At 38.5% G+C, this 27,494-nt stretch overlaps 1 protein-coding gene across 3 annotated transcripts in view; it reads right to left on the reverse strand.

The window, feature by feature from the left end:
• susd1.S (sushi domain containing 1 S homeolog) overlaps positions 1-27,494 on the reverse strand; it is a 55,246-nt gene that overhangs the window by 16,254 nt on the left and 11,498 nt on the right. Inside the window, exons 3-17 of one of the 3 annotated variants that reach the window (XM_018239968.2) lie at positions 26,820-26,975; positions 20,495-20,644; positions 20,160-20,312; positions 19,311-19,490; positions 18,372-18,551; positions 17,520-17,699; positions 16,986-17,165; positions 15,928-16,025; positions 15,636-15,819; positions 15,124-15,218; positions 14,606-14,792; positions 13,457-13,557; positions 11,587-11,764; positions 3,160-3,250; positions 790-1,045 (exon numbers count right to left, since the gene is read on the reverse strand). In XM_018239968.2, the coding sequence (XP_018095457.1) occupies positions 790-1,045; positions 3,160-3,250; positions 11,587-11,764; positions 13,457-13,557; positions 14,606-14,792; positions 15,124-15,218; positions 15,636-15,819; positions 15,928-16,025; positions 16,986-17,165; positions 17,520-17,699; positions 18,372-18,551; positions 19,311-19,490; positions 20,160-20,312; positions 20,495-20,644; positions 26,820-26,975 (2,369 nt within the window). Of the gene's footprint in view, positions 1-789; positions 1,046-3,159; positions 3,251-11,586; positions 11,765-11,809; positions 12,983-13,456; positions 13,558-14,605; positions 14,793-15,123; positions 15,219-15,635; positions 15,820-15,927; positions 16,026-16,985; positions 17,166-17,519; positions 17,700-18,371; positions 18,552-19,310; positions 19,491-20,159; positions 20,313-20,494; positions 20,645-26,819; positions 26,976-27,494 lie in introns of those variants that run through there. The other 2 variants (XM_041579980.1, XM_041579979.1) reach the window with 2 other exon arrangements.

Below are 27,494 nucleotides of genomic sequence, written 5' to 3' on the forward strand. Positions count from 1 at the left end.
CATAGGTTTACTCACTAGGCCCTCCCCCTTCCTGATCCTCTGTAGTTACTTCCATGTCCATAATTAAAACCCAGCATAGGTCGCAACTCTGTGATGGTAACAGCAGCCATATTCTGCAAATACAGTAGCTGCAGGGATCTGAAGAAACACCTACTCAGATAAAACATGACAATGAGCCTTCCGAGTAAAAAGACTAGCTACCTTAAACAAAACCTATAGCCCAATAGGGATGCACTGAATCCAATATTTGGTTTGATATCTGGCCAGGATTTTGCCTTATTCAGCAGGCTTTGGATTTGGCCGAATCCTCATGCCTTGGTTGAACCAAATCAGAATCCTTAAAATGACTTTGGCGCCACCATGGTTCGCACACACTGGGTTGTATTGTTGTACCGTCATTGCACTGGCCAGAGTACCGGGTTCAATGCCTGAACAGAGGTTTTACTACTGAGTGTTCCCAGGTTCTCTAAAATTCTATATTGACTGATTCCTGGATTTTGACCTCTTGCCTTGTTCCTGACGACGCTGATCTCTGCCTGCCCTTCGACCAATTAAAATGCAAATTCTGTTGGTTATGCATACATGCAAATTTAGAGAATGTAAGAAAATATCAACATTTAAGTTTCCCAGTTTGTCAAATAAAGGAATATGCATCATTATTTAAATATTTCAAACAGCAACCCCTATCTGAAGAACATTGGTAGGAAAGACAGCCTTCAATCCCATGACATCAAATGTTGGAAATATTGGAAAAAATGGAAGGATTACTTTAAGTCACATTCAACTTACCTTTTTCCACTTACTGATGATTCTCAGGATGACACAGTAATCTTTCTCTTGCCTTAAAGGGGCATTGTAGAACTCTCCATAGTACTGTCTGTCGCCTAATGAGAACTCTAGAACCTCAGGAATATCACTTGGAGAAAACTCTGCTGTGATGTATGCACGGGTCTTGGAAACATTGTGAAAGTATGTCACTGCTTCTAGAGACTCACAAGTGAAGGAACACAGTGGGTCTAAATGTTTCACAAACACCTGGTAGGAACTGAAAATAAAGAGAAAGAAACTAAAGTTGAGCTGTTGTTGTTTTTAAAGGGATACTGTCATGGAAAAAAAATGTTTTTTCAAAATAAATCAGTTAATAGTGCTGCTCCAGCAGAATTCTGCACTGAATCCATTTCTCAAAAGAGCAAACAGATTTTTTTATATTCAATTTTGAAATCTGACATGGGGCTAGACATTTTGTCAATTTCCCAGCTGCCCCTAGTCATGTGACTTGTGCTCTGATAAACTTCATTCACTCTTTACTGCCGTACTGCAAGTTGGAGTGATATCACCCCACTCCCTTTTCCCCCCCAGCAGCCAAACAATAGAACAACGGGAAGGTAACCAGATAACAGCTCCCTAACACAAGATAACAGCTGCCTGGTAGATCTAAGAACAGCACTCAATAGTAAAAACCCATGTCTCACTGAGACACATTCAGTTACATTGAGAAGGAAAAACAGCAGCCTGCCAGAAAGCATTTCTCTCCTAAAGTGCAGGCACAAGTCACATGACCAGGGGCAGCTGGGAAATTGACAAATGTCTAGCCCCATGTCAGATTTCAAAATTGAATATAAAAAAAATCTGTTTGCTCTTTTGAGAAATGGATTTCAGTGCAGAATTCTGCTGGAGTAGCACTATTAACTGATGCGTTTTGAAAAAAAACATGTTTTCCCTTTAAATGAGCAAGCATGATCTAAATCCATTTATATGCCGAAAAAAGCAAAACACTTTCTGTTTTATAAGTTTGATATCTACAGTTATTGGAAGCAGTGCATTTTCTACTTATCCTGTTGTTTTTCAGTACTGTAAATTACACCTACACCTAAGGAAGTAAGGTATACAAGGAAAGAGTATCAAAGTTTATGTCATTTTAAAACCTAAATTACAGGGCTGGAGCCATTGCCTTGTGTCGAAAGCAAAAACCCCTGCATTGTGCCAGACTGTGGCTCTAAAGTGAAGGTGCTTGTGCCTAACACCGTATTTAGGTATTTCTGCTGCCTCCCCAACTTGCACACATCATATCATGTTCACAGTGTGACATCACTTCTGCTACACATGATGTAACTTCTGAAGCAGTGTACCCGATGAACCCCAACTCCCCTAACTCCGCCACTGAACTTAACAGATACTCTCTGGCAGCAGGTGGGGTTTTTTTTTTATTTCTTTGAAAATAAAGTAAAAATCCCAAGCCCTGCCACCCTGGACACAGGCCCTACAGCTCTGCTTGTGCCAGTCAAGAAATGAGAATGAGATCATAGAGGGATACTAGACAACCCAGCAGCCCAAAAATCAGGTGAGTTAGAAAACTAGAAGCATATCATTTTTCCCATAAGGCTGCTGTAGAACGGGATAAGTATGATAAGCTATCTTCCATAAACATGTTTAAGCCTATAATCTTACAGTGCTTCTGTGTTTTGTTGTTTTTAAAAATGCATCACTGCAAAATGCATAATGGTGAACCAGTTTGAAAAATCATTGCTGATTATAAAGCCTGGTACACCAAAAAAACATATTTTTCTTCTTGGTTTTCTAAGTCAAAGTGGTGAAATCCTGAGCACAACTACAGAGGACACCTACATACTGTATAGTATGGCTCATTTATGAGCAGGAAGTCAGAGTAAAAAGTACAAAAATATGGTGCAGTCTGCTTTGTAACCTGCCTCCCCGCCTAAATCAAATACCACAGGTCTTTGGACTTTTTCAGAGCACAGGGACCTAACTATATTCATGCAAGGTGGGAAGGAGAGGCACATAAGGGTTCCCCCTCCTGCCCCCTATTAGTCCCCTAACTTGTATGTTATACACGCAAATTAGGAAGCGGTGATGGATGCAACCTGCAATGGGGCCTTATCCTTACCTTGCAGTTCCCTTTGTCAATGTAAATGACCCCCTGCAAACAGAGGGGGAACTAATGACACAGATGTGAAATGAGATCTTTCACCATGGTTCCAGACCATAGTTATATGTCTTTCTGTCCTTTGCTTGCTTTTGTAGAGCAGGTTTGTCCAGTTTGTGAATTCAATGGAATTACAAAAGATTTTAGTAGCAACTACTACTTAGCAACTACTACTTAGCTAATAAAGAAAAAAAAAGAAAACAATAGCATCTTACCTAAAAGTTGCATGTTGATCAGTTTTCTGTATGCTTACTTTTGGCAACTGACCACTCTTTAAGGCAAACTGCACATAAGGAAGTGGAGGATCTACAAAAAAAAAATAAAAGTATATACTGTACAAATATGTTTTTTAATTCAAACATGAAACTCCCACTTTTACACAAATGTGTGAAGCATTGACACAATGATGAAATAACTGATTGATATACAGGTGTAGGGTTATTTTTAAAATCCAATCTTTGCATTATTTGGATCACCATATCTTGAGTCTTCTAAAAACCAGTTAAACATTAACTAAACCCAATAGTATTGTTTTGCCTTAGTTAGGATCAAGTGCAAGGTACTGTTTTGTTATTACAGAGAAAAAGAAAACCATTTTTCTAAATTAGAATTATTTGTTTTTAATGGCGATAATGGAGACGGCCTTCATGTAATTTGGAGCTTTCTGAATAATGGTTTTCTGGATAACGGATTCCATATCCATAATTGTAAATGCAATGATTTACTGCCACCACTTCATACAGAATAGACTCCACTTTTCAACTCATATGCCATAAGCCCTACAGAGATAACGATATGCAGTTACTTGTATATTCAACAAAGTGACCTTCAAACAGTGCGTTGATTTCTATTAAACTTTTAAGCAGTTTTTTTCTGGGCCAGATTAACACTGTCCAGGTAGTTTATCGAATAAACATTGTGTGGGAACAATAGTCCTCAATGAGAGGGATTTTCTGCACGGTATCACAGTATGTTAACAGTATATTATCGCGTTGTGAAAGTCACAATGAAAGAATAAGGGCATTATGACATTTGTGTAGTTGCTGCAAGTTAGTAGATATAAGGGGGAAAAAAGAATAGAAAAGCTAAATAATGACGTTTTCCATATTTAGAGCTACAACTGGCTGTGCTGTACTCAGTGGATGAGAACTCTGCACATAAAATTACCCAAAAAATACTGAGCAACACAGAATTAGGTGGTGAATGGCTACAGCTTTATTGCTACAAGAGGTGGGTGCCTGTATAAACTTAGCCAGGAGCCTGCATCAATTATTTGTAATTACAGTGTTTAAACAACCTGCCTCCAGCTATGACAATACCATTTTTTTTAAATTAAATGACATGGTGGGAAGGCAGGAGTGTCTCAAGACCGACTCAAAGTGAGTGTTACCTCTTTTTTCACTGCCTATTTATACCTCACTTGCCAAGCCACCTGATTGAGTACCTGTGTTTGTAAATCAGCCCAAGGAAGAGCATTTGTTTATCAAATTCTTGGTAGGTTCCATGATTTAAAACAAGCACAAACAAGGGCAAAAAGCTGTAATGATCAAGTAGGATAGAACCCAGAGGGAGGGTAGCTGGCACAAGTCTAACTCTTCCATAAAATCTGAGCAATTCCCTTTTTGGACGCCAAACCTTCTGCTGTAGTACCTGCTAGGAACCTAGTCACTTCAGACTGGGTATAAATAAGGTACTGGCAAGGATGAGGTACAACATGATGAATACAGGAACAGGGTAGACAGAAAGAAGACAGAAAGAATCAGAGCACAACTGCACACTGCCACTAAATTTGTGATGATGCACGCCAAAGCAAGATGACATCAATAGCAGTAGAATGCACCCACTGAAGGGGAAGTCAGAAAACAAACAAAAAAGCAAAATCCAAAGATTTACACCTGAGGTTTATAGTGAGTGAATTCAGCCGAGGAAAGTAGTTTCGACTGAATATCCTGGTTAAGGCTTACAATGGAGAAACAGTTCAAAGCACTGGATAGTCCTTTGCATCTGTCCATTGTTTTGACGGTGATATGATTTAGGTCCAAATTTTTCTGGCCTACGTGGTGGAGGGCCGATAATGGAAGCCAGTGTTGACCACCCCCCTTTTAAACCACACCAATGTTATCTCAAGAACTTTTAAGACCATGTTTACATTAATGGTGGTAACACACCAAAAAAAAACAAATGGTTGATGCTCACTGCAGGGATATCACTCATTTGTAAAAAGTTTACATTTTAAATATACCACAAACATTTGAGCATAGGGCAGGCAGAGTATGGCACACACAGGGAGCATAGTGCAGGCAGAATACTGCACACAGGGAGCATAGGTGAGGCAGAGTATGGCACAAACATGGAGCATGGGGAAGGCAGAGTATGGCACACACAGGGAGCATAGCGAAGGCAGAACAGAGCAGGAGACAGGGAAACCTATCAGGACTCAGTTCATGAACAGTTCATACTGTGCTACATACAGTGACACAATGCTGGCGACACTCGAGCAGTTTGTCTGATGTGTGAACAGGTGAACAATGTGGTCTGGGTATGAGGTGTGAACAGTATATGGCTTTAGGTGGGTGAACAATAAAGAGGTTACAGGTTTGAACAATACAGGGGATTACAGTCTTAATTTGAGGTGTAAACAATGCAGGGACCAGTTAATCTCAGTATGGGGGGCCACACAAGGTGGGTTGCAGGCCCTGATCTAGGTAAATTAACTTTAAATTTTAAATACAAATTTTAAATACAAGTTAATGCCACACCTCCCAGTTTTCACCACATCAGTATTTAAAGGTAGAAGAGGGGTTGGAGAGGGGGACTAAGACGCAGAATACCCTGTGGTCTGGGCCCCCTGTGGCCCGTACCCCCTCCATGCCACTGGTCCATATTAACCCCAGAAGAGCCACTATAATCCCTAAGTAACATCATATTAACCCTACACATGCCAGTATAGTTACTACAAAATTTTAACCAGAGCTGTGCTAGGATAATCACTGCAGAAATGGACAATGATCTCCATTAATCCCAGACAATCAAGTTAGATTACTGGATAATGGCCAATGAGCACTCCATTAACTCCGGACATGCCAGACTAACCGAAAATCAGAAGAAAAAGTGAAAAGACAACCATGTAACAACCCATCTTGGATTTTCTCCTAACAGAAGAGACATTTCCAGGTTGAGAAGAGCAGCAGTAATACAGGTGGCGGCACTATTGGAGGAAATAAATTAAATAAAAAAACAATAAAGGAATACTGGCACAATGCGCCCCATAAATTAGTGGTCCTTGGGCAGATGCCCATTTTGCCCATTTGATAAAACCCATTGATAAAGCAGACCTGCCTTAGATACATTTGTAACAAGTTAAGATAAGCAAATATACAATTGTAACTATTTAAGATAAGTAAGCCTTTTGGGAGAACTGAGTCTAGCAAAACTGTTATAACACATAAAACATGGCCTTAAAACTCCCAGACATGTGTTCATACTTTCATGACCTGTCAAATTTTGTACAATGGACATGATAAATAATTAAATGGGCGAGGTAAATATTTTTGTCCCTCTTTCCAATTTTTCAAATGTTGGGAGGCATGGTTTTGTCTTTAGAAGAGTATGGAACACATTTAAATCTTCCTGCAACCATCTATAAAATAAATGCACAGCTCCATCTAGTGGACAGTCATGCCAACTTGTTAAAAACATTCAACTACGTACTTACTTCACTGTAATCCTTCACAAGCAGAAACCTGTTTTCTACCACATTTTCTACATATTTAAAATAATCATTAAATGTAAATATGCTGTTTGTGTAAAGCTTTTGTATATACTGTATTTTGTTGTAATTCCAGGGCTTATTATGAACAGCAAAATTTTGTAAAGAGTCATAGGGGTAGATTTACTCAAGGGCGAAGCGGCAAACGCTGGCGACAATTCAACATTGTTACCGCCTGCAGGGACTTTGCCGATTTACTGATGGGCGCACGCGCCAATCCGCTAGCAAAAGAGAACGGCGCCAGCGGTCATTCGCACTCTATCGCCAGGCGACAGTTTGCTGTGGCGAATAGGCGTTACTCCACAAATTAATTAAAATACGGATTGTACTGAACGTTACCTCTTTTGCCAGACTTGCCTCCGCCAGCTCAGACCAGGCGAAGTGCATTGGAGTGCATAGATCTTCCTCAATCTTCTGTTACTTACATCATATTTTTAAGTGGAAAAAGCTTCCAAAAAACGCCTGCAAAAGTCCTTACATTTGTTTTCGGGTAACCGGGTTCCCCCATACATTTTCTAACATATGGAACATAAACTATACAGTGGGCTCATGTGTATTTATAACAACTCTATTTTCTTTATTAAGGTTCCCTGGAATTGTATAATGTATGTATTTGTTGCAACATATACGTCCATTCAATTTTAAATTTCCCACCGTATGCAAATTAGCCTGAGAGCAAGACCTCTAGCGAATTTGCGATAGGCAGAAATGAACGCTAGCGCGTCTTCGCTTTGAATCGCTTGCATTGCCGAAGTAACACTAGTGAAAAGTCATCAGCCTCTGAAGCCCAGGACAAAACTCCCCATTTGAGTAAATTTGCGTTGTCTCAGCCAATTTTCACCTGGCAATATGTGGCAATGGGTGCAAAGCAGTCGCTGTCGACTTTTCGCCCTTGAGTAAATCTGCCCCATGACATTTGAAATGGATTGCAAATAATAAATCAGTTTAAACCAAATGACTTTACATTGCACACCTGTCCCCCTACTTTAAATATGCAATAGAACAGTATCATACCTGTTCTGACATGTTTGTATTAATCGCCTCTTGATATTTGCTGAAAGCAATATTTTAAATTTGGCCCAAAACCAGAAGAAAAAGTTAAAAACGCAGATACGTTTAAAAAGATCTTTGGCTTGCTTGTTCCTTATTAGGAGCTGCTTTCACTACTTTAACTTTTTTTTTAATATATTGTGTAATTATCTTATAAAGTTTGTGATTCAAGGTGGGGTTAGAATGACACATCTCTGTAGGGCTGGGTGGAGGTGCACAATTACACTACATAGTTCCCCTAGGCAAGAGCTGTCCTTTCTCATAACAGAATATAGGAGAGCAAGAAATACATAAATAAACTCCTGTTCATAAAGCCCAGCAGTATATAATTTGTAAATGTACCAAGAGCAGCAGAATAAAATACATGCAACACAAACCTATCGGCTCATAAGTGCATGTTAATTGGCAGGCATTTCATGCAGTGCTTATTAATGAGCAAATCTATAGGCACCTACTAAATAGCAAAGTCTGGAACTTGCATTTATTTTCCAGTGTGCTTATAAGCATCCACATTTATAAATAATGTGCAAACTGAGTTCTGGTACTAGTGGGAGTGAGAATTGTGCCATTTCTGGCAGAGGAAACAAGGCTAGCATACAACCAAACACCACCTGAGGGCAGAAGTAGGGCTCATGGGAAGAGCGAATATAAACACATGTACCTCATTTCACAGATGTTTGTATTTTGCACTAGTATATCATGAGTTCAACAGTCAATTTGCCCTGAAAGTTATTAACTATACTTGCACTGTATCATTCTTCATTATTTGAATGCAGAAATGACGAGCCTATGCAATTGTCTTTTAGTCATTTTGCAGGGAAACTTGTGAAACAGGAATCTGAAACATTTGAGTTTTGAAATAGCAGGTTTTCATGATTTTTGAAGTTTCTGTTGAAACTCATTTTCGAAATATTTTGTATTTGTTCAAAGCAAGCCAAGCGAGTGACCCATCTCTATCAGCAACTCTCATATACTACTACCTTGTAACTATGAGCAGCAGCGGCTGTCGAGGAGATGGAAAGGAGCACAGGTATGAATTTTAAAGTGAGAGAGGGAAGAGCGTTGGTGAGTAGCAGCAGTGGTAGGGAGAGAAAGAGACGAGTTGTCGAGCAGGGGGAGGTATGAAGCCAGGAGTTTGGTTTGGGCGTCCATTTGTGTTTGCCAGCTCTGGTTATTTGCTCTTGAGCAGAAAAGAAAGGGAAACATTATGGGCCTAAACTGGACCAATTGCAAGTCTTGTTTAGGCCCCTCTTTCCCCTCTGAACATGATTGCAGTACTGCAGTCTTTGGTTTAACTAATGCAGTATTGCAACCATCTTTATTTATTAGAACCAACAACTCTCATTGCATTTGGGTGCTCCACTTTTATGCCACAACACACTTGCAGGTTAAATGACTTTTGATGGAAATGGTCCTCATGTGTGCCTGTAGTATCAAAATCAGATCCATGCACTAGTACACAGTCTGGCATGAAGGATTAAAGAGGCATTCACCTTTAATTTACTTTTACTATGTTAAATAATGGGCCATTTTCAGCCGCTTTTAATTGGTCTTCATTATTTAGATTTTTTTTTTCGTATTTGAATTACCTGTTTCACTTTTTTTATTCTTTCCAGATTTCAAATGGGGGTCACAAACCCCAGCAGCCAAAAAAAACTATACTCTGTGTCTCTACATTTTTATCGTTAATCTTACTTTTTGTCACTTATCTTTCTATATTCTAGTCTCTCATTCAAACCATTGGACCCCAGCAACCAGACACCTGCTGACATTTCAAACTGGAGAGCTACTGAACACAGAGTTAAATAACTCAAAATCCACAAAATGAAATATGAAGATCAAGTGCAGCCATTGCGGCCTACAGGATTAACAATCAATTATGAATATACTTTATAGAATCCTTTATCACTATTGTGTCTGCAAATAACTTGCTAAAAGTCACTGTTGTACATACACACTACTGAATTATAAACTGTGGGAACACAGCTGCATCTGTGTTTGCCTTAGGCATATCCCAACCCTGCCTGCTCAGTCCAATAGGTGCTATACCTGAAACACCTGCTTGTTAAATTTAGACTACTGAAATAGCAAAGGCAAAGTACATTTAACTCTGCTTCAACTAAATCAATAGGGAAAAGGCTGCTTTTCAGACCTTGGTAATATCAGTCTCATATGATATGCTTACTTAAAACAGGAGCAAGTAAAACAAGTGGGATCATTTTATATAGTTTTACATCATTCCCTATAAGGGTTAAAATGCCACACATATAGAAAACCGAGAAAAACATGGAAAATGAAAGAAAAAACTAATTGTAATGTTGTGTATTTAAAGGATGTACCTTTAAATCTAGGTCTTCCTGTTAATCTCAGCTATGTTCTGTGGTTGGCATGTACTGATGATATGAATGGTATTATCAGTGTTTAGATACAGTTCCAAGCACACAACAGGATGCTCTTCACAACTGATGACATGAAACTTTGCTGTGTGATCCAACTCCTTCTGATACCATCTGATACCCTGGATATAGAACCTCAATGTATAAAACTTTAATATGTAAACATTTTGTGTTTGTTTTTGAGATTTCTTTATATTAGCTGTTCTTACACTGCTAATATTATCAATTGTGCAAAACTGCTGCTTGGGCCAGGCTGTCGGCCAGGCAGAACAGTAAAAGCTAATTTCTATTCAAAGGAGGTAGGAGTCAGTTACTTACTTACTTACACAACTGTAGTCAGAACATCTAAATTGAAGCAATATTTCCCTCACTTTGATGTGGATTGGATGCAAATGTGCTGAAAATTTTCTGTAAATCCACCAGGCATCATTTGCAGTGTTCGTTGTGAGTCATGTGTGCATCTGGGCTGTGCTTATTGACACAGGCGGATGTGGAGACTCTGAAGATATCGTCCTCCACCTTTATTACCCATGAGCTTTGGGGAGCAACGTAAACATGAAGTCCCAAAAATGGGATGTGATTGACTATTTGGTGGCCTTATGTGGACTGGAAGCCTACAGGAGTCTATCCTTGGCAGTACACCTGGGTTTTATGCAATTAAAACTTGCCTCCGAAACTGGAATTCAAAAATAAGCATCTGCTTTGAGGCCTCTGTGAGCAACATCCTAGAGGCTGGTGAGCAACATGTTGCTTGTGTGCCACTGATCACTCCTCTGGAGTTTTGGCCTGGTTGGGAGGTGACAGTAGCTCCAGGGTTCCCTTGGATACCATGGTATCTGAGGAAATGACTTAGTCTCACATTTAGCATTGAAAAGCCAGAGAGTTTTCTTATACAGTGGATTTGTAGTTGTATAAAGGTGGAAATAGATTTTAAGCTCTTTTGGCCAAGGCCCTCTTTGCCTCTTGTATCGGGTATTGGCTGCTTTCTATGTAAATATATATGTTCAATGTATGCACCCATTTATTGTACAACACTGCAGAATATGTTAGCGTTATTATCCGTGATAAAAATATAGTGAATAATGTCCCCTTTATTATAATATATATATTTAAAATGAATGACCTTATAAAAGAATGAGGCTGAAGGTCAAATGCTTTTATACAAGACTTGCAAGTCCAAAGCTATAAGGTTATAATTCACAGAATATTCATGGCTCTTATGTATTACAATAAAATAATCTATTTTCACAAACCAGAAGGGTTAAATCCCAGAATAGAAGACAGGTCATATATTTGGGGGGAAGGGGAAAGGAAAGCAAGTCCCATATCAACATTCTTATCCCTATTACTGTATATGATATGGAATTTTTTTCCTACCCTGACAATAACCACAAGGCTTTTTGTATTCGGATCAGGCTGGTACTTACCAATCTCTCTAGTTATGTTGTATTCAAGAGGGGATGGGGCTTCTGTCACATATAACTGTTGTTGCCTGTCTGTTGCTATCTTAAAGCACACCTCAGATGTACCTTGGTCTGCACTGATATTAAACAGCAGTTGCTGGTGATTCTGCTTGGGTTGCCCCTTTGCTTCTTGCACATGAATCTATTGGGAAATATAAAAGAAGCAACTATAAGCCATGTTTAACTATATTTAACCCTAAACTTCTGTTTTGCTATGACTGTGGTTCTGATGTCTAGGCTGAAAGTATATTTTAACTTTAAAAAGGGTCCTTTATGTATCCATCCGTATGGGTGTGCTTCTCTACGCGCTGCAATCCCCGTGCTGGAGTGCCAAGGTTACTAATACAAAAAGAGGTAGCCGGAGAGCACTTGTTTCTTTAGTTTAAAAGATCATTTCTTTATTTGCAGACATTAACTGCACAGCATTTATAGCTCATAGCTTCGTTCATTCCCCTTGGTTCAACTGTATTCATTCTATCTATCCATCTTGCCTCAGTTTGTAATAGTAGGCGTTTCCTATCTCCCCCTCTTTGGGGTAACTGAACTTTCTCTAAAACCAGCCACCTTAATGTTGCAGAATTGTGCTTATGCAAATAAAAATGTTTGCCGACTGGTGTATGAGTTTTTTTGTTCTCTGGATCAAAATTGGAAATAGAATACTTATGTTCCCTGATCCTAATTTTTATTTGTCTCGATGTTTGCCCAATGTACATTTTCCCACAGGGGCATTTAAGGGCATAAATCACAAAATCAGTATTACAAGTATGATAAGCTTTTATGGGATCTTGTAACCCTTCAATGGGTGCGTTATACTGTCACCCTTGATTATGGAACTACAGCACCCACAGCCCAGGCAGGGGAACGTGCCAAACTTAGGAGTGCTTAAAAATCTTGTTTTATTCTCAGTCCCATAGATATCAGTCTTTACCAGCTTGTCTGCCAAGTTTCTCCCTCTCTTATAGGAAAATAATGGGACCGCTTTACAGTGTTTGCCTACCACAGGATCCCTTTGTAAAATGGACCAATGTTGCGAAATTAATTTTTCAAGTTTTTTACTGAGTGGTCCAAATTGGCTCACAAATGGAATTCTTTGATCAACAACCAATGTGTCCTTTGTCTTCCTTAGAAGACTTGTTCTGTCTCGTTTTAGGACCTCATCTCTTATTATACACAATGAGTTATAGTCATAACCCTTTTCCACAAATTTATTAATCAGTTTATTCGCACTACTCAGGTAGCGTTCATCACTGGAGGATATACGTCTCACCCTCAGGAACTGGCCCTTCGGAATGCCTTTAATAGTATTCGGCATATGATAGCTGTCAGGGCGTAAAGTGTTGTTTCGTTCAGCAGTTAATGTCTGCAAATAAAGAAATGATCTTTTAAACTAAAGAAACAAGTGCTCTCCGGCTACCTCTTTTTATATTTTAACTTGTCTTTGCCTTACATGTCTCCTTTTTGTAAACACTTTGGCTAGTGCCACAATGTGGATCTCAACCTGTGGATAAATGCAAACTAAAAATCTGCACCTTGGCTGCTCCTCTGCTGATCAATGTGTCTGGAAACATTGCCTCCGCTCCAGTGCAGTCTAATCATTTCTAGGCTAAACAAGTGCATGCATATTCTACAAATACTAAAACACTGATGTCTGATGTAAATGGCAGAATATTCCCAAGGAAAACACATGCAAAAAAAATTGTCGAATAATGCACTAAGTTGACCTGAGCTTTGCTTACTTAACAGAAAATAATGAGAAATATAATATTTGAAGTCAGTGATTTCTCAGACTACTGTGTGAAAGAAATATACTGAATTCAGCAGGTCCAATACTTACTCTGTAAATCTCTTGCATACCATTATCATCTATAATTCTGTACCATCGCAAACAAGTTTCATCCAAAGGAGCTGTGCCACTGATATCTTCATTGCTATTGGCTGCAACAACAAGGTTTAGCTAATATGATTTCATATAATTTTTGATTTCACATCCCTAACTTAACTTCTTGCAACTGATAATAAGCTGTGAAGATAAAGAATAAAGCTATGCTCACATGTTTATTTTAGCATCAATAAAATCTGAAATTTTTCCAATATAATGGTTTGCAGCAATTGCAATCTAGGCTGCATTATTCCCCTTAAATTATGGCAAGATCTCTTTGGTTTAGTTTAAAGGTATCACTCCCAAAATACACTCCAAAAATTAAAGCTTAGTATGCTGTACAGACCATGCTTATTACTAATAGCCAAGATGAACCTTGAACTGATGATATAAGATAAAGTAACACAGTGTGTGAAATAGTTTGACAACGGTATACATCTCAGGGACATGTCTGCCTGACCATAGTATGGTGTAAAACACAGGGCCTCTATTTGCAATTCAGCCCAAGCAGTAAGGTTCAAAATTAAGCTGAAATGTGATATAAAATGGACACATATAGGGGGCCGATTCACTAACTTCGAGTGAAGGATTCAAAGTAAAAAAACTTCGAATTTTTTTACGAAAGTGTTTTTTGGGCTACTTCGACCATCGAATGGGCTACTTCGACCTTCGACTACGACTTCGAATCAAAGGATTCAAACTAAAAATCGTTTGACTATTCGACCATTCGATAGTCGAAGTACTGTCTCTTTATGAAAAAACTTCGACCCCCTAGTTCGCCATCTAAAAGCTACCGAAGTCAATGTTAGCCTATGGGGAAGTTTTTTTGGTCGAAGGATAATCCTTCGATTGTTGGATTAAAATCCTCCAAATTGTTCAATTCGAAGGATTTAATCTTTCGATCGAAGGATTATTCCTTCGATCGTTTGATCAAACTATTTGCGCTATAATCCTTCGACTTTGATATTCGAAGTCGAAGGATTTTAATTCCCAGTCGAATATCGAGGGTTAATTAACCCTCGATATTCGACCCTTGGTGAATCGGCCCCATGATCTCCTTTTTTTAAAAAAAATATTCTTTAGCAACTACAACCATGCACTCACCATGCCCTGACGTGTTGAGAGGAACAGATGCGGAGAGTTCTGTGGATGATTCAGTAACATTAATAATATATTCTTCCTCTGATGGCAGCAATAGACATAGCACTGGATTCCTACTGCTTGTACTGAAATTAAACAGTATGTTCAGAAATATTTTTTGGGGATTCCAAGCGTGCCCTTTGATCAGGACCTAAAAACAGCAAACAAAGAGTTAGTACTCACAAAAAAAGAGAATAAAGTAATGTATGTGATGATAGGAACCAAATCCAAGAGATTTCTAGCTATTGCTACCCCCCCCTTTATGCCCTGGTCAAAACCTGTTATAGTTTGACCATGCCCTTGCTCTGCCCCTATAGGTGATATGAATACAGGTGACTTGGGCGCAATAAGGAGAGAAGAAATCCCAAGTCTTGAGCACAGCTCAGGGTGTTAAATCAATTCTAGTGGCTGTTTCCCTGTAGAATTAATTCTACCATGTATACTATACAATGCAGGAATATTTGCACAGGTCCAGTCCTTACTGTGTATTCCTCCAGTACTTCAGTTTTTCCAGAACTCTTTGCCCACTGAAGACATGTTGTATTGAATAGTGTAATTTCACCAAATCTCATCATCACTGGGGACAATGTAAACAAAAATATCATCAACAACATTCATTTAACCAGAACATTTTTGAGTGTAATTCAAACCTATCTATATGTAAATAAATAGATCTCCAAATGATAATGTATGAAAGATATTAAGTACACAACCCCTCAGTTTATCTTAAAAGGTTGATATCTTACCATTTCTTGCTAAATGTTCAGTGCAGTTTACGTCCATAGATTATTCTGTGCAGAGAGTCTTACTTATGTCTATATTTGCATTTAAAAATGATTGTATGAGCTGCCAAATTGCTTCACAAGCTTATAACAAAATGGTAACATGAAAAATCATTTTATCATAAAAAGAATAGCTTTTTGCATTACTTTAATATGAAACTCAGTGGAACATTTTCTTAAACTCTGTTTTTTTTAAAATTATTGTTACCTACTAGCTGTTTCCAACGTTATATTTATTGGTATTTCCTGCATCTCCAGGAACACGGCTCTCATTATCACCATGTAGTTCCTTCCAGGAAGAAGATCCAAACATCGAAAACTGTTGTTTGTGATGAACTCAAAATCTCTTTCGTGAGCAAAATGTTCCTGGTCCCATCCTTTTCCAAGAATGGTGAACTTTTAATAAATAAAAATAATAAAGCAGGGAAAAGCATTTGATTTCTTTGATATGTATTTAGGTAAATTGTAATAATAACTGGACAACAACGAAAACATCTTTCTTACCTTATATAAGATCTCCCAGTCTATTATTTCAGAACTTTTTCTCCATTGTAGACATGTTTCATTGAAAATGGTCATGTTCCCAATTAAGGTTTCGTTTACTGTAATGTAGAAAAACATTTGTTAAATATAATTTCAGCATTCGGCTTGTTATTATAGCATTATTACAACATTCAGTTAGATGCTGTATACTTGTTCCTATTTTAACCCACACATACAAAATATATCATTGGAACACCTTGGAAATTGTCAATTACAGAATTGCAAACATCTTCAGTCCTGCTACAAATTCTACATTTGTTTCCCTTGGATTTCAATTTCAATTTATAATTTTTTCTTATTTATTTTAGAATGGGCTAAATCTACATATACTTCATTTCCAAATTGTATTTTGTCATTTCCAATGTATATATTAAAGACTTTATAATCCAGCTAGACTTTTACATGCGGGCAGATTTTGCAAAAATTATGAAACATTTTTCTCTCACACTTCCATTCTTCATAAACCACTTTCTAGCAGTTATTTCTTATATCATTTTTCTCAAGGGTGAAGGTAACTTTTCACTATTTTTGCAAGGTTGCCGTAGATTTCTATAGTAACTCAGCTTAACATTTCTTCAGAATGCTTGAGAATTCTTGTGTAGTAATAGAATTATATCTATTAAAACCCTGTAGATGTGCCCTTTTTTAATGGATCCCATCCCCTAACCACAGCGCTGCTATCTACTTTGGATTTCAGATCAGGCAAATTACCCTATTACATTTATACAACTGTTAATGGAAAATATGACTAACAAGCACAAACTAAACATTTGGCATATAAATAGTCAGCATACCTAAACATTCAGATACAAACTACAAGTTGGAGAAGGTGAAAGTAAACAAGGAAATTGCATAGAAGAAAATAAATCTGCAGTAGGTCTCTACAGTTTAAAAACAATGCAATTATAGATAGGGTAAGAATAAAAGATCAAAAGAGTTTCAAAATGCCAAGTATAAATGGATTTTGAAACAATGATTAGACTGAAGTGGAAAAAGTTATTGCTAATGAAAAGAACTACCTTTACATGTGATATTTACATCTTCCCATTTTCCATTTTCAGTGCATCTTGAAATACTTCTACCACCAGAGTTGTAGAAACCTCGTAGACATTCATATTCCACTTTACTTCCAAGGTTTGTGGATCCACTCAAAATCATCTGCGCATTGGAAACTGAAGTTGGCTGCCCACAGTTTATTTCTTAAAGCAAATGAAATGATATTAAGAAATGATAGGACCAAAAATACAAACTGTTAACTTAAATTTAAGATACAGAATTATGTTATGAAGAAGCATTATCAAAATAGCGCTCTTCCATTTTGGGTAAAGGGCAATTGTGATGCCATCACAGTATTAAAATATGTATTAGGGCTAATAAGGAGAAATAAAAACATTGTTATGCTCAGCAATTAAAGTGTTTCACTGTTTTCAAAAGAGTAAACTTTCCTCTATTTTATTTAGTCAGTAATATTTAAGCATATACTGTTTGCTGGCCCATGGGTCAAATTGAGATGGAGGCACTGTATTATAGGATGATAAATATTGTAACTGTACCTTTGCATATAAGGTCAACTCCATCCCATTTTCCATCTTCATTACATACAGTAATTCCATTCCCGCTCTGCTTGACATAGCCAGACATGCATTCATATGTTATGTTGTTTCCCAAAGTAGTGTTTCTTGCGAATCTTGATGATGCATGCTGAATGGACGGTGGTTGGCCACAATCCACAACTATATTTGAATAGGAAAATTAGACTGAAAATGTTACTAAAGAATTTTAAGTTCCATGTGGAATGTCTGGTGCTCCATCTGTAAGAATCCCCCAAGCATCTCTAAATTTAGTTTTCTGCAGCAATTCCCATATGCGTATAGATTCTGAGGCATGCACGTTTAGATGCATGACGTTGTGGTGCCTACGTTGTGACGCAAAACGTTGTGACGCCTGCGAATTGGCGCCAAATCTGCTGCTATTTAAGGAAAAGCTAGATGCAGATCTGTATCTGTTATTAAGGTGTATTCCCAAAGCTTAGCCTTATTCTTATTGCTGTGATATCCTGTTGTCGATCCTTCCTGTTTCCTGACCATGAACCTCTGCTGCCCGTCTTGACCGTCTGCTCGTTATCTTATCTTGAATCTATGCTGTCTGCCCTTGATCTGGATCTGTTTATCAAGTTTTCCGTCTTAACCCTGGTACCTTGCTTCAATTCTATTATTAGCCTCACTGGCTTCTCTCTGGTAAGCCGGACAATGTGTTTCTGAATACTTTCCCAGGAGTCAGTTACAGGGATTCGGGCTGTCTATACAAACTGTGCATCTAACAATATACTTATTTTAACTACAAGATTTTAAGTAAATTGATTAACCTCTAGTGATTATATATTTATATATGAATATGAATCTCACCTTGACAAGACAAATTAGCTGCCTCCCACTTTCCATTTTGTGTACATCTTGCAACGCCATTCCCACTAACTGCCCCATATCCCTTCATACATCTGTATGTCACATTGCTTCCAAAGGTGGTGTTGTTTGAGGAGTTTATTAGCATATTGGGCAGGATTGGTGGTAGACCACAATCTATAACTAGAAAGAGAATTGCATGTGTTTGAACCTCCATCAGACAAAATAAGCCATTTTGCAAATGCATGTAAATAGTAAAGAGGAAACAAATGTAAATGCACAAAAACAGCCACTGACAAATACGTAATTTACAGAGGAAACAAAATGATCTAAACTAAACACCCATGAGCACAGTACAGACAACTAGGTTTTAAAGGTCTTGCATAAAGGTGTTACTGCCTCAGCTTGCATTTTTATTCTTGCCTAGTTTTTCACTGTTGTCAAGCTGTCTGGCCAAACCCTTTATTACTTTTTCGAAAAGCCATTTTTGTAATATTACTGTATATTTTCTTTACAATGGGGATCCCCAACCTTCTTAACCCTGAGCCACATTCAGATGTAGAAATGAGCAAGAAAAGATGAAAAATGTTCCTTGGAATGCAAAATAAGGACTCTGATTGTCTATTATGTTGACCCTATGTGAACAGGCAGCCTACAGGAGGTTCTGTTTGGCAGTACATCTGGTTTCATACAAACAAAACTTGCCTCCAAACCAGGAATTAAAAAACAAGCACCTGCTTTGAGGTCACTGGGAGCAACATCCAACGGGTTAGTGAGCAACATGTTGCTCACAAGCCACTGGTTGGGGAACACTGTCTTACAAGAATCCATGATGATGATTGACATCATTAGGGGCTTTGCTGGTAGCATACGAACATAAGTAGAATACTTGATGCATAGAAGTTAGCGTGTTGCTTTTTATGCCATGTTGAAGCCTTCTACCTGTGCAAACAAGACTGTCTCCTTTCCATGTTCCATGAGAAGTGCAGATGGAAATGTCGTGTCCCGCATTAGCAGTGAATCCTGGATCACACCTGTATGTCACTCGACTTCCAAAGGTAGTATTGCCTTCTAGATCCATTTGAGTATGTGGAAGAGCAGGTGGTAGTCCACAATCAACAACTATGAATAAAACTTATATTTAAAGTCTTGGTAGATAGCACAAATAAAAAAAATGACTCTGTAAAGTGCAGTGACAAAACTTCCTTTTTTATTTTGGACAGAGGCATATAACCTTTAAGTGATCCACTTAAAGAGAACAGCAGTAGTGAAAACACCCTTCTCCCCAACTGCATTCCATTTACGTTACATCTGTGGTAGCTGCAGGCACTTTTAAGTGAAAATCATTCTGGAGCATGAAAGCTAGCATTTCTGAGAGTTCCCCTGCTTGGCATAGGCCTTAACCATTCATTTCCAGTACAATGTGAAGCATAATTTGTTCCATTATAATGACTGGCATCCATCTGTTAAATGTTCAACCAAGTCTAGATTATTGCACCATCATAAAACAAAAGAGCTTAAATCATATTCTGAAAATAGTGTAAATACATTCTAAGCTTTGTCTTGTTACTTAAAAGACAGAAGTTGTACTAATTTGTGGTGTCCAACCTCAAGACCCAAGTTGATGCACAACTGAAACTGCCTTTGTGTCTTACATCTGCTCTGTTCTATCCAGGAAATAAGTAACAATGCTACATAGGTGGAGCTTCCCAAAAATAAGAATTTGGCTTTTTTCCAAATTACAGCAATATACAAACTGTTAATCTTTGATGATGTTTAGCATTTTCTGACCTGAGCATACATTTATGTGACCAGTTGCTTGAAAAGGTTCCATGCCATTGTTCAGCTTATATCCCTCCATGCAGTAACACTCATGGCTTCCCAGGACATTTTTACACTGCGCATTAGGTCCACAAATGTCTTCTGCTTCACACTCATCAATATCTGGGCAGCGCATATCAAGAAATGAGAAATAATAATGTTATAATGTTAATATAATGATAATAATGTTATATAAATTCAATAGTATATCTAAAATTTTCTTTTTATTGCTAATAAAAGTCATCACTACTGATTGATTCTATTGGAAACTATTTGTTTACAAGGTAAGACACCGATCTTCTTACCTACACAAGCAATGTCACCATAGGCCTGGAAAGGTTCTGTTCCACTTTTTAGTTGATAGCCCTCCATGCAATAGCACTCGTAATTCCCTGGGGTGTTTTTGCATTTTCCCTTATATCCACAAATATCTGCCGACTCGCATTCATCAATATCTGCTCATGAAAACAATAATAATCTATTTATACTAGATGCATTTAGTAAAACAACTTTAAAAATGTTATATGTGTGTGTGTGTGTGTGTGTGTATATATATATATATATATAAATATTTATATATATATATATATATATATATATATATATATATATATATATATATATATATATATATATATATATATATATATATAATGCAAAGGTAGAGAATAGTCAAAATCCACTGAATGTTCGTTCTATCCTGACCTCAATATTGCCATGAATTCTGGAAATAATTATTAATTCAATGCAATGGGGGATTTAAACTGAAGAAGATTGATAGAATGCATAGTGAAAGTGTGACTTTAATGCAAGGATTCTCATCTTGTGAATAGTGGTAACACAAAGATGTCTGAGATGAGATATCAAAGAAATTCTCAGCCATAAGACAAGATGATAACCTCAGTCGGCCAGGGAAAATTGCGTGCACTGCCACAGACAGTATACGACTCGCAGAATTATTTGTACAATTCTTTTGATGGGATTCACAATTTGTTGTACAATTTGAGTGTGCTGCTGGGATGCTGTTGGTGGTGTTTTCTGAGTGACATTTAACATTAAACCCAGTGCTTAAAGGTTTCAAGGCTCCAGTATTCATCTTGAGACTTGACAACATAAAGCACTGCTATACATTTTTACATACATTATGCACTCTTTTAAAACATAAAAAGCTTTTATGCCGCTTATGGACAGGAGATGGCAGCATATTTCAGATAACATTCATTTCTAGCTCAACGAGGAAGATTAGATATTCTAAATTCAAACTGTAAAAATAATACTGGCTTCTGATTGACAAAATGGATAAAAGTAAAGGCCACAAGTCAGGCAGCACTTTCGTAACCTGCTAAGCAAATACACTTATTTGCAAGAGCTCCTTTAGCTTTGTGCTATTACTGGAACATTTAATTTAATTGCAAAATTAATAATTTGGGAATATATTATATTTATGTACAATTAATGATTTACATTTTAATGAAAGTATAAACACTTTCATTAAAATGTAAATGCTAAACTCTGCTTCTCAAATATTCTTATCCCAGCACTTAAACAATCCAAGTAAGTCCCTTAAAATGTTTGATATCACCACCCTATGGCTACAGACAGAATTTTATGCTAGCAAGCCCATGTGTAAGTATATATAGGTGCCAGAAAACATAAGGTCCCATCATGATCATAGATCAATCTATCTATGTGACTGTCACAGGGTTTTAAGTAGGGATGCGCCAAATCCAGAGTTCTTGATTCATGATGAATATTGAATCCTCCACAAAATATTCAGTTGAATCCTAAATTGAATCCAAGTCCTAATCTGCATTAAGAATACATTGCATTACTTATAAACAAAAAAAACTGCTAATTTCTCCAGAACTTCAAAGCCACATCATGACTTCGAGGTTCATCTGGAAACTTACGATTTAGCCAAATTTAGATTCTACAAAAAAGTTTCAGGTGCAGTTATTAGGCCTACTGGGACCAAGGAATGAAACTTTATGCAGGACACATATTCTATGATTACAACAGACAAAATCTGGCATTTCAGCTGTTATGAATCACAGTACTTGGTGGGACTGATTAACAAACATAGCTGCTAAAGTTGCCACCCGTGATTGTAAATCAACCCTTATAAACTTCTGGATGTTCATGGTATAGCCCCATATTCTATGAAAATAATGATTATTCCCCATTAAATATTTGTGCTATTTGCAGCCAAGTGTAGAGAACAGTTACAAAGGGGTAGGTGCAGAAAAACGAAGGGATACAAAATAAAGGCCCTATTGCACAAAGAACAGTACATTTCTGCTGGGTGCAAGGAAGCCCATTACTTATTACTTACCATACTGTAAATTTGCAGTAAGGAAAGTGCTTCCAAGTGATGTATGTACCCTAGCATGTTTGCCTTCCAAATAAGGCACATTCTAGCGGTGTGCCAAGGAATGCCCATGTGCCGCCAATACAGGTGCACTGCATACAGCGATGCAAAGCATTCTGGCATTCGGGCAAAGGTTTGTACTTCTGAGACTAGATGAAAATTGTTGCAAGGGGCTTTGAACCCATTTTACACTGTGTATCTTTCCCCATTTTTGATAAATGAGTCCTAAGCTTTTTATTTTGTATTCTGGTATGCGTCTCTGTCCATGTGGATACAGATCCCTAAGGGCTGACCCCCCCTCATGCGGTGCCACATGGTTGTTGTCAATGCTTTCCAATGTGTATTTGGGCAATTAGTCTAATAATTAATAACTAAACCATGTCAATGTTTGGCTAGACCAATAGCCATGCAATAATTCATAAAAGAACCTTCAGTTTATGACCACTATTCATACTACACTCTACATTCCACTGTACATACTATATGTATCATTAAAATATTACAATTATTCTCACAGACCTTCCAATTCCCCATAAGGAAATTAAAATAAGCAAAGATCTAATGTTAATAAAATGACTTCCTCTATACAGTCAGAACTGTCAGACTTTTTAAGTGTTCTGTGTCAAAAAAAGAAATATTTTGAAAATATTGGTAAAAGAGACCATAAGTAAATTTCAGCACAGGCTATAATAATGAGTGCCTTAAGCTCCCAATAGACGCGATGATTCTTCTTGCCGAACGACCGATTTTAGCAAAGTCTGACCAATCCTTCGAAATTATCATGTGGTTAGTGGGATTCGAATGATCGACCATCTTATGATTTTTCGGCCGACATCTGTCAGGAAATTGATCGGCCAGGTTAAAAAATCTTTATCGGCCCCAGTGCAATCTCTCTATGTTTGCAGGGCCAAGCAGGCAGCTCCCCTTTGTCTTCCCGGCAAATTGTTCTTTTTAGTTGATGGTCAATTCGTGCGATCGTACGAACGTTCCGAGACAATCGTGGTCTCACGATGAGGATCGGATCTTTTAAAATTCTCAACATCTATGGCCAGCTTAAGTGATCATGGAACATTGTCTGTGATGGACGCAATATTGCAGGCAATAAAATCACATGCGTCATTGTTTGCGCACGGATGCGCCAAGGGAGGGGAGGTTGTGACGTGGCCAGTCGGGTTGCCTGGAACACCCAGCCAGCATTGCCTGGCACTGATACATATTCATAGAGATGACAGGAAGAATTAAAGGCGCATACGCAGGCTCAATGGTAGGGTAGATGAGCACCAATGTAGAAGTAAAAAATCACGTTTATTATGTCATTTAAAAACATGAAGAAACTCAAAATTCCAAAGGTTCAAAAATGGATGAGCAGGGCAGGGGAGTGCATGGCTCTACGTGTTTTGTGACTACAATGGTGCTTCTGACGAAGTGACCATTGTAGTCACGGTAGGGTAGGTGCTCACCTACCCTACCATTGAGCCTGCGTATGCGCCTTTAATTCTTCCTGTTTGCTTTAACCCACCTGACCAGAGTGGTTCGGTTCAGCTGGACGGAGGGTTAGTGCTCTCACCCTATCTCGCGGTTGCAGTTAGTTTGCGCATTTATGTCCTTCACTATATTCATAGAGATGGATGATTTTTCCTTATCAGCTATATCAGGGATCCCCAACCTTTTGATCCCGTGAGCAACATTCAGAAGTAAAAGGAGTTGGGGAGCAACACAAGCATGAAAAATGTTTTTGGGGTGCCATATAAGTGCTGTGATTGGCTATTTGGTAGCCTGTATGTGGATTGTCAACCTACATTGAGGCTCTATTTGGCAGTGCACCTGGTTTTTATACAACCAGAACTTGCCAAGCCTGGAATTCAAAAATAACCACCTGCTTTGAGGCCACCAGGAGCAACATCCAAGAGATTGGAGAGCAACATGTTGCTCACGAGCTACTGGTTGGGGATCACTGCGCTATATGTAGGGAGCTTAAGCTTACTATGAGGAATTGTATTATTATGCCACATCTGCACTATGCAGCATTACAAGTACCTGTATTGCCTTAAATCTCTTTGATGATGACAAAGACTGACTGATACAACCAAAAAATGTAAATCTTCCAATAGACAGCACTCTGTTGTTTCATAAAAATGCCTTGATTTTATCTTATCTCATGGCAGCAAAAAAGATTGCAACATTTTATCAATGAGAAGATAAAAAAAAGGCATTTTTATGGAACAACGGAGTGCTGTCTATTGCAAGATTTACATCTGTTGGGGAGAAGCCTTTGTGAACAGGCTTCATGACGTGCACCCAGTCTGAGAATTGAACTGTAAATTGTGAATTGTGATACACCCAAAAGTGCTTACACACTTATGAGGCACTCACTAGGTTCATTTAGTAACACTGGGTATATTTGCTCATGAGAGCTTATTGGTTGCTACAGGATCATGTACTGATGACAATTTGCAACTATGATATGCTACTAAATGAGCTATTTATGTTATAGGTTCTGTCTGGTTACAAATAACTAGAAGCGATTTAGTGCTGCAGTGCTAATATCAACTACTAGGCTCAGTATTAACATTAATGTGTGTGCTCTCATACAGATCCCATACTGATCTGATACTGATACAGTGTCATGTGACATGATCTGTGTCTGCTAATGCAGACGTGTTAATAAAGTTATGTCTTCTTGAAGCAAGAGAATCATGGGGGCAAATTCACTAAGATTCGTAGTTGCGCCAGGCGTAACTTCGCCGCACTTCGCCACACTTCGCCAGGCGAAGTTTCGCCAGTGCTCCGCAAATTCACTAAAATCCGAAGTTGTGCTCAGGGGTAGCGTAAGGTTGCGAAGTTGCGCTAGCGTTGATTCGCTAAGCGAATCTAAGTTACGCTAGCGATGGTTAATTTGCATACGGCGCCAAATTCAAATTTCAATGGAGGAATATATAGCAGCACTACAAATGCCTGGGAAACCTTCAAAACATCAAATAAAATTTTTATTTTGCCCTACACATGTGCCCACTGTATAGGTAAGTTGCCATGAGTCAGGAAATGTAGGGGGGAAGGAGGGGAGCCCCAAAAATTTTTTCGATCTTTTTCAGCCTATCACCCATAATATAGAAAAAACGCCAGCGTTTTTTGGGACTTAGAAAAAATTTTAACTTTTTTTGAAGAAATCCCTATCTACTCTATTGCGCTTCGCCTGGTCTGAGGTGGCGAAGGAAGTCTAGCGTAAAAGGTAGCGTTCAGAACAATGTGCGCATTAGTGAATTTGCATAGTTACATCCGTCAGGCATAAGGGTGCGAAGTTACGCTAGCGAAGTTACGCCAGCGTCCGTTAGTGAATTTGCGAAGTAACGAAAATGGCCAATGCTAGCGAATTGACGCTAGCGTTAGGTGCTTCGGCGCATAGTGAATTTGCCCCATGGTGTCTGTGTGTAGTTTCTCCTCTGTCTAAAAGAAAGCGGCAGGCTCACGTGAGATTGGGCTACCGGTTATCCCATCTCTTAAAGGAGAATGCAACCTTTTAAAAAAAAAACCCCCAAGAAAACCAGGGAGTTCCAGGCATCGGAGTTCCATGCAGCCATCGTCCGGGTCTTCGGTAAGCTAAGTGGGAGACCGGCGAAGCGGCACATTCACCAGAATGTGCCGCTTGGAGCAATTCACCAGTTTGCGACAACTGCGAAAGCGACGAAACTTCACATGCGCCGGAAGAAGACACGAAGATCCAGAAGATGGCTGCGTGGAATTTCCGATGCTTGAATCTGTGCCGCGGGGTAAGTATAAAGTTAGGGGCATTTCCCCGGGGGTCAGCTATGCTGGGGGGGAGGGGGGTCTACAGAATCACCATTTATAAAGTCTTTCCGTTTTTTGCGATTTCACATTGAGAATACATTTTCGCAAATGAGGCGGGTGTTTGCGTGAGTGTGCTCACTGTGCGAGTTTGTTGAGTGCGAAAATAGCATTGACAGTAACTTAAATTCACAATTTGCAAATTGTCTCCGCCACCAAAGTTGTGGCGAAATTCAAACGCAGAGTGTGCACATGATATTTGCAATTTGCAATTTTTGCCATATTTAAAAAGCTCTTATAGACATTTGCAGTGAATGCACACTCTTATTCAGCTTTATAAATATGACCATGTGCAGGGCAAATATATCCATCGTGCCAATCTGCCCTGCGTGAAGTTTATAAATGAGCCCCACTGAGATAATCTGAAACTGTAAAAGATGTAGTTAATAGTATGGCAGTCTTCTTAATAATCTACTGACCGGTGCAGAACGTGCCATCGTTGGGTATAAAGTGCCTATGGTTGTTGGACGGCCGATATCCATCCAGGCAGACACAGAAGAAGCTTCCATGTGTATTATGACATGCTGTCTGATCCCCACAGATCTTGTGGGAACCAATCTGGCACTCATCTTTATCTGCAAAATAAAACACAGATATAATAACCAACTTAGTACTGCGCATTGTATTTGAATGTACCAGACATTCAGGTTTCTTGGCAGGAAGCCTTAAAGTATTAGAATGTTACATATATTAGGGGTAAGAGCGCAGTTTGTTCTCTGTCCCAATGTGATATGATCCACATTCCCTATCCTATCTAGTGCCAGCACAGACTGACATGGATTCCTTGTCCTATACCAGATCTGCTGTGAATAATTACCTTTTGTCTGACAACTACCCACTGACTAAAGTGTCAATAAAAAACTGCCTAATATATTCCTTGCCTTAAAGGTGAACAAAGGCCTCTTTACAGATTAAAATGGCGACAAAGACCTCTCTACAATATGGTTCTATGTTATGTTTAGCAATGCACAGGTCCCTTGTATCATTTTCCTTACATACACACAAAGTAGTGCTGCACACTCCTCACCGTTTTTTGTAGCGTCGGGTGCCGACTGTTCAGGTCCGATCCATACCAAACATATTTCAGCAGCTCT

The sequence above is a fragment of the Xenopus laevis genome, chromosome 1S, assembly GCF_017654675.1.
Source record: "Xenopus laevis strain J_2021 chromosome 1S, Xenopus_laevis_v10.1, whole genome shotgun sequence".
NCBI lineage: Eukaryota > Metazoa > Chordata > Amphibia > Anura > Pipidae > Xenopus > Xenopus laevis.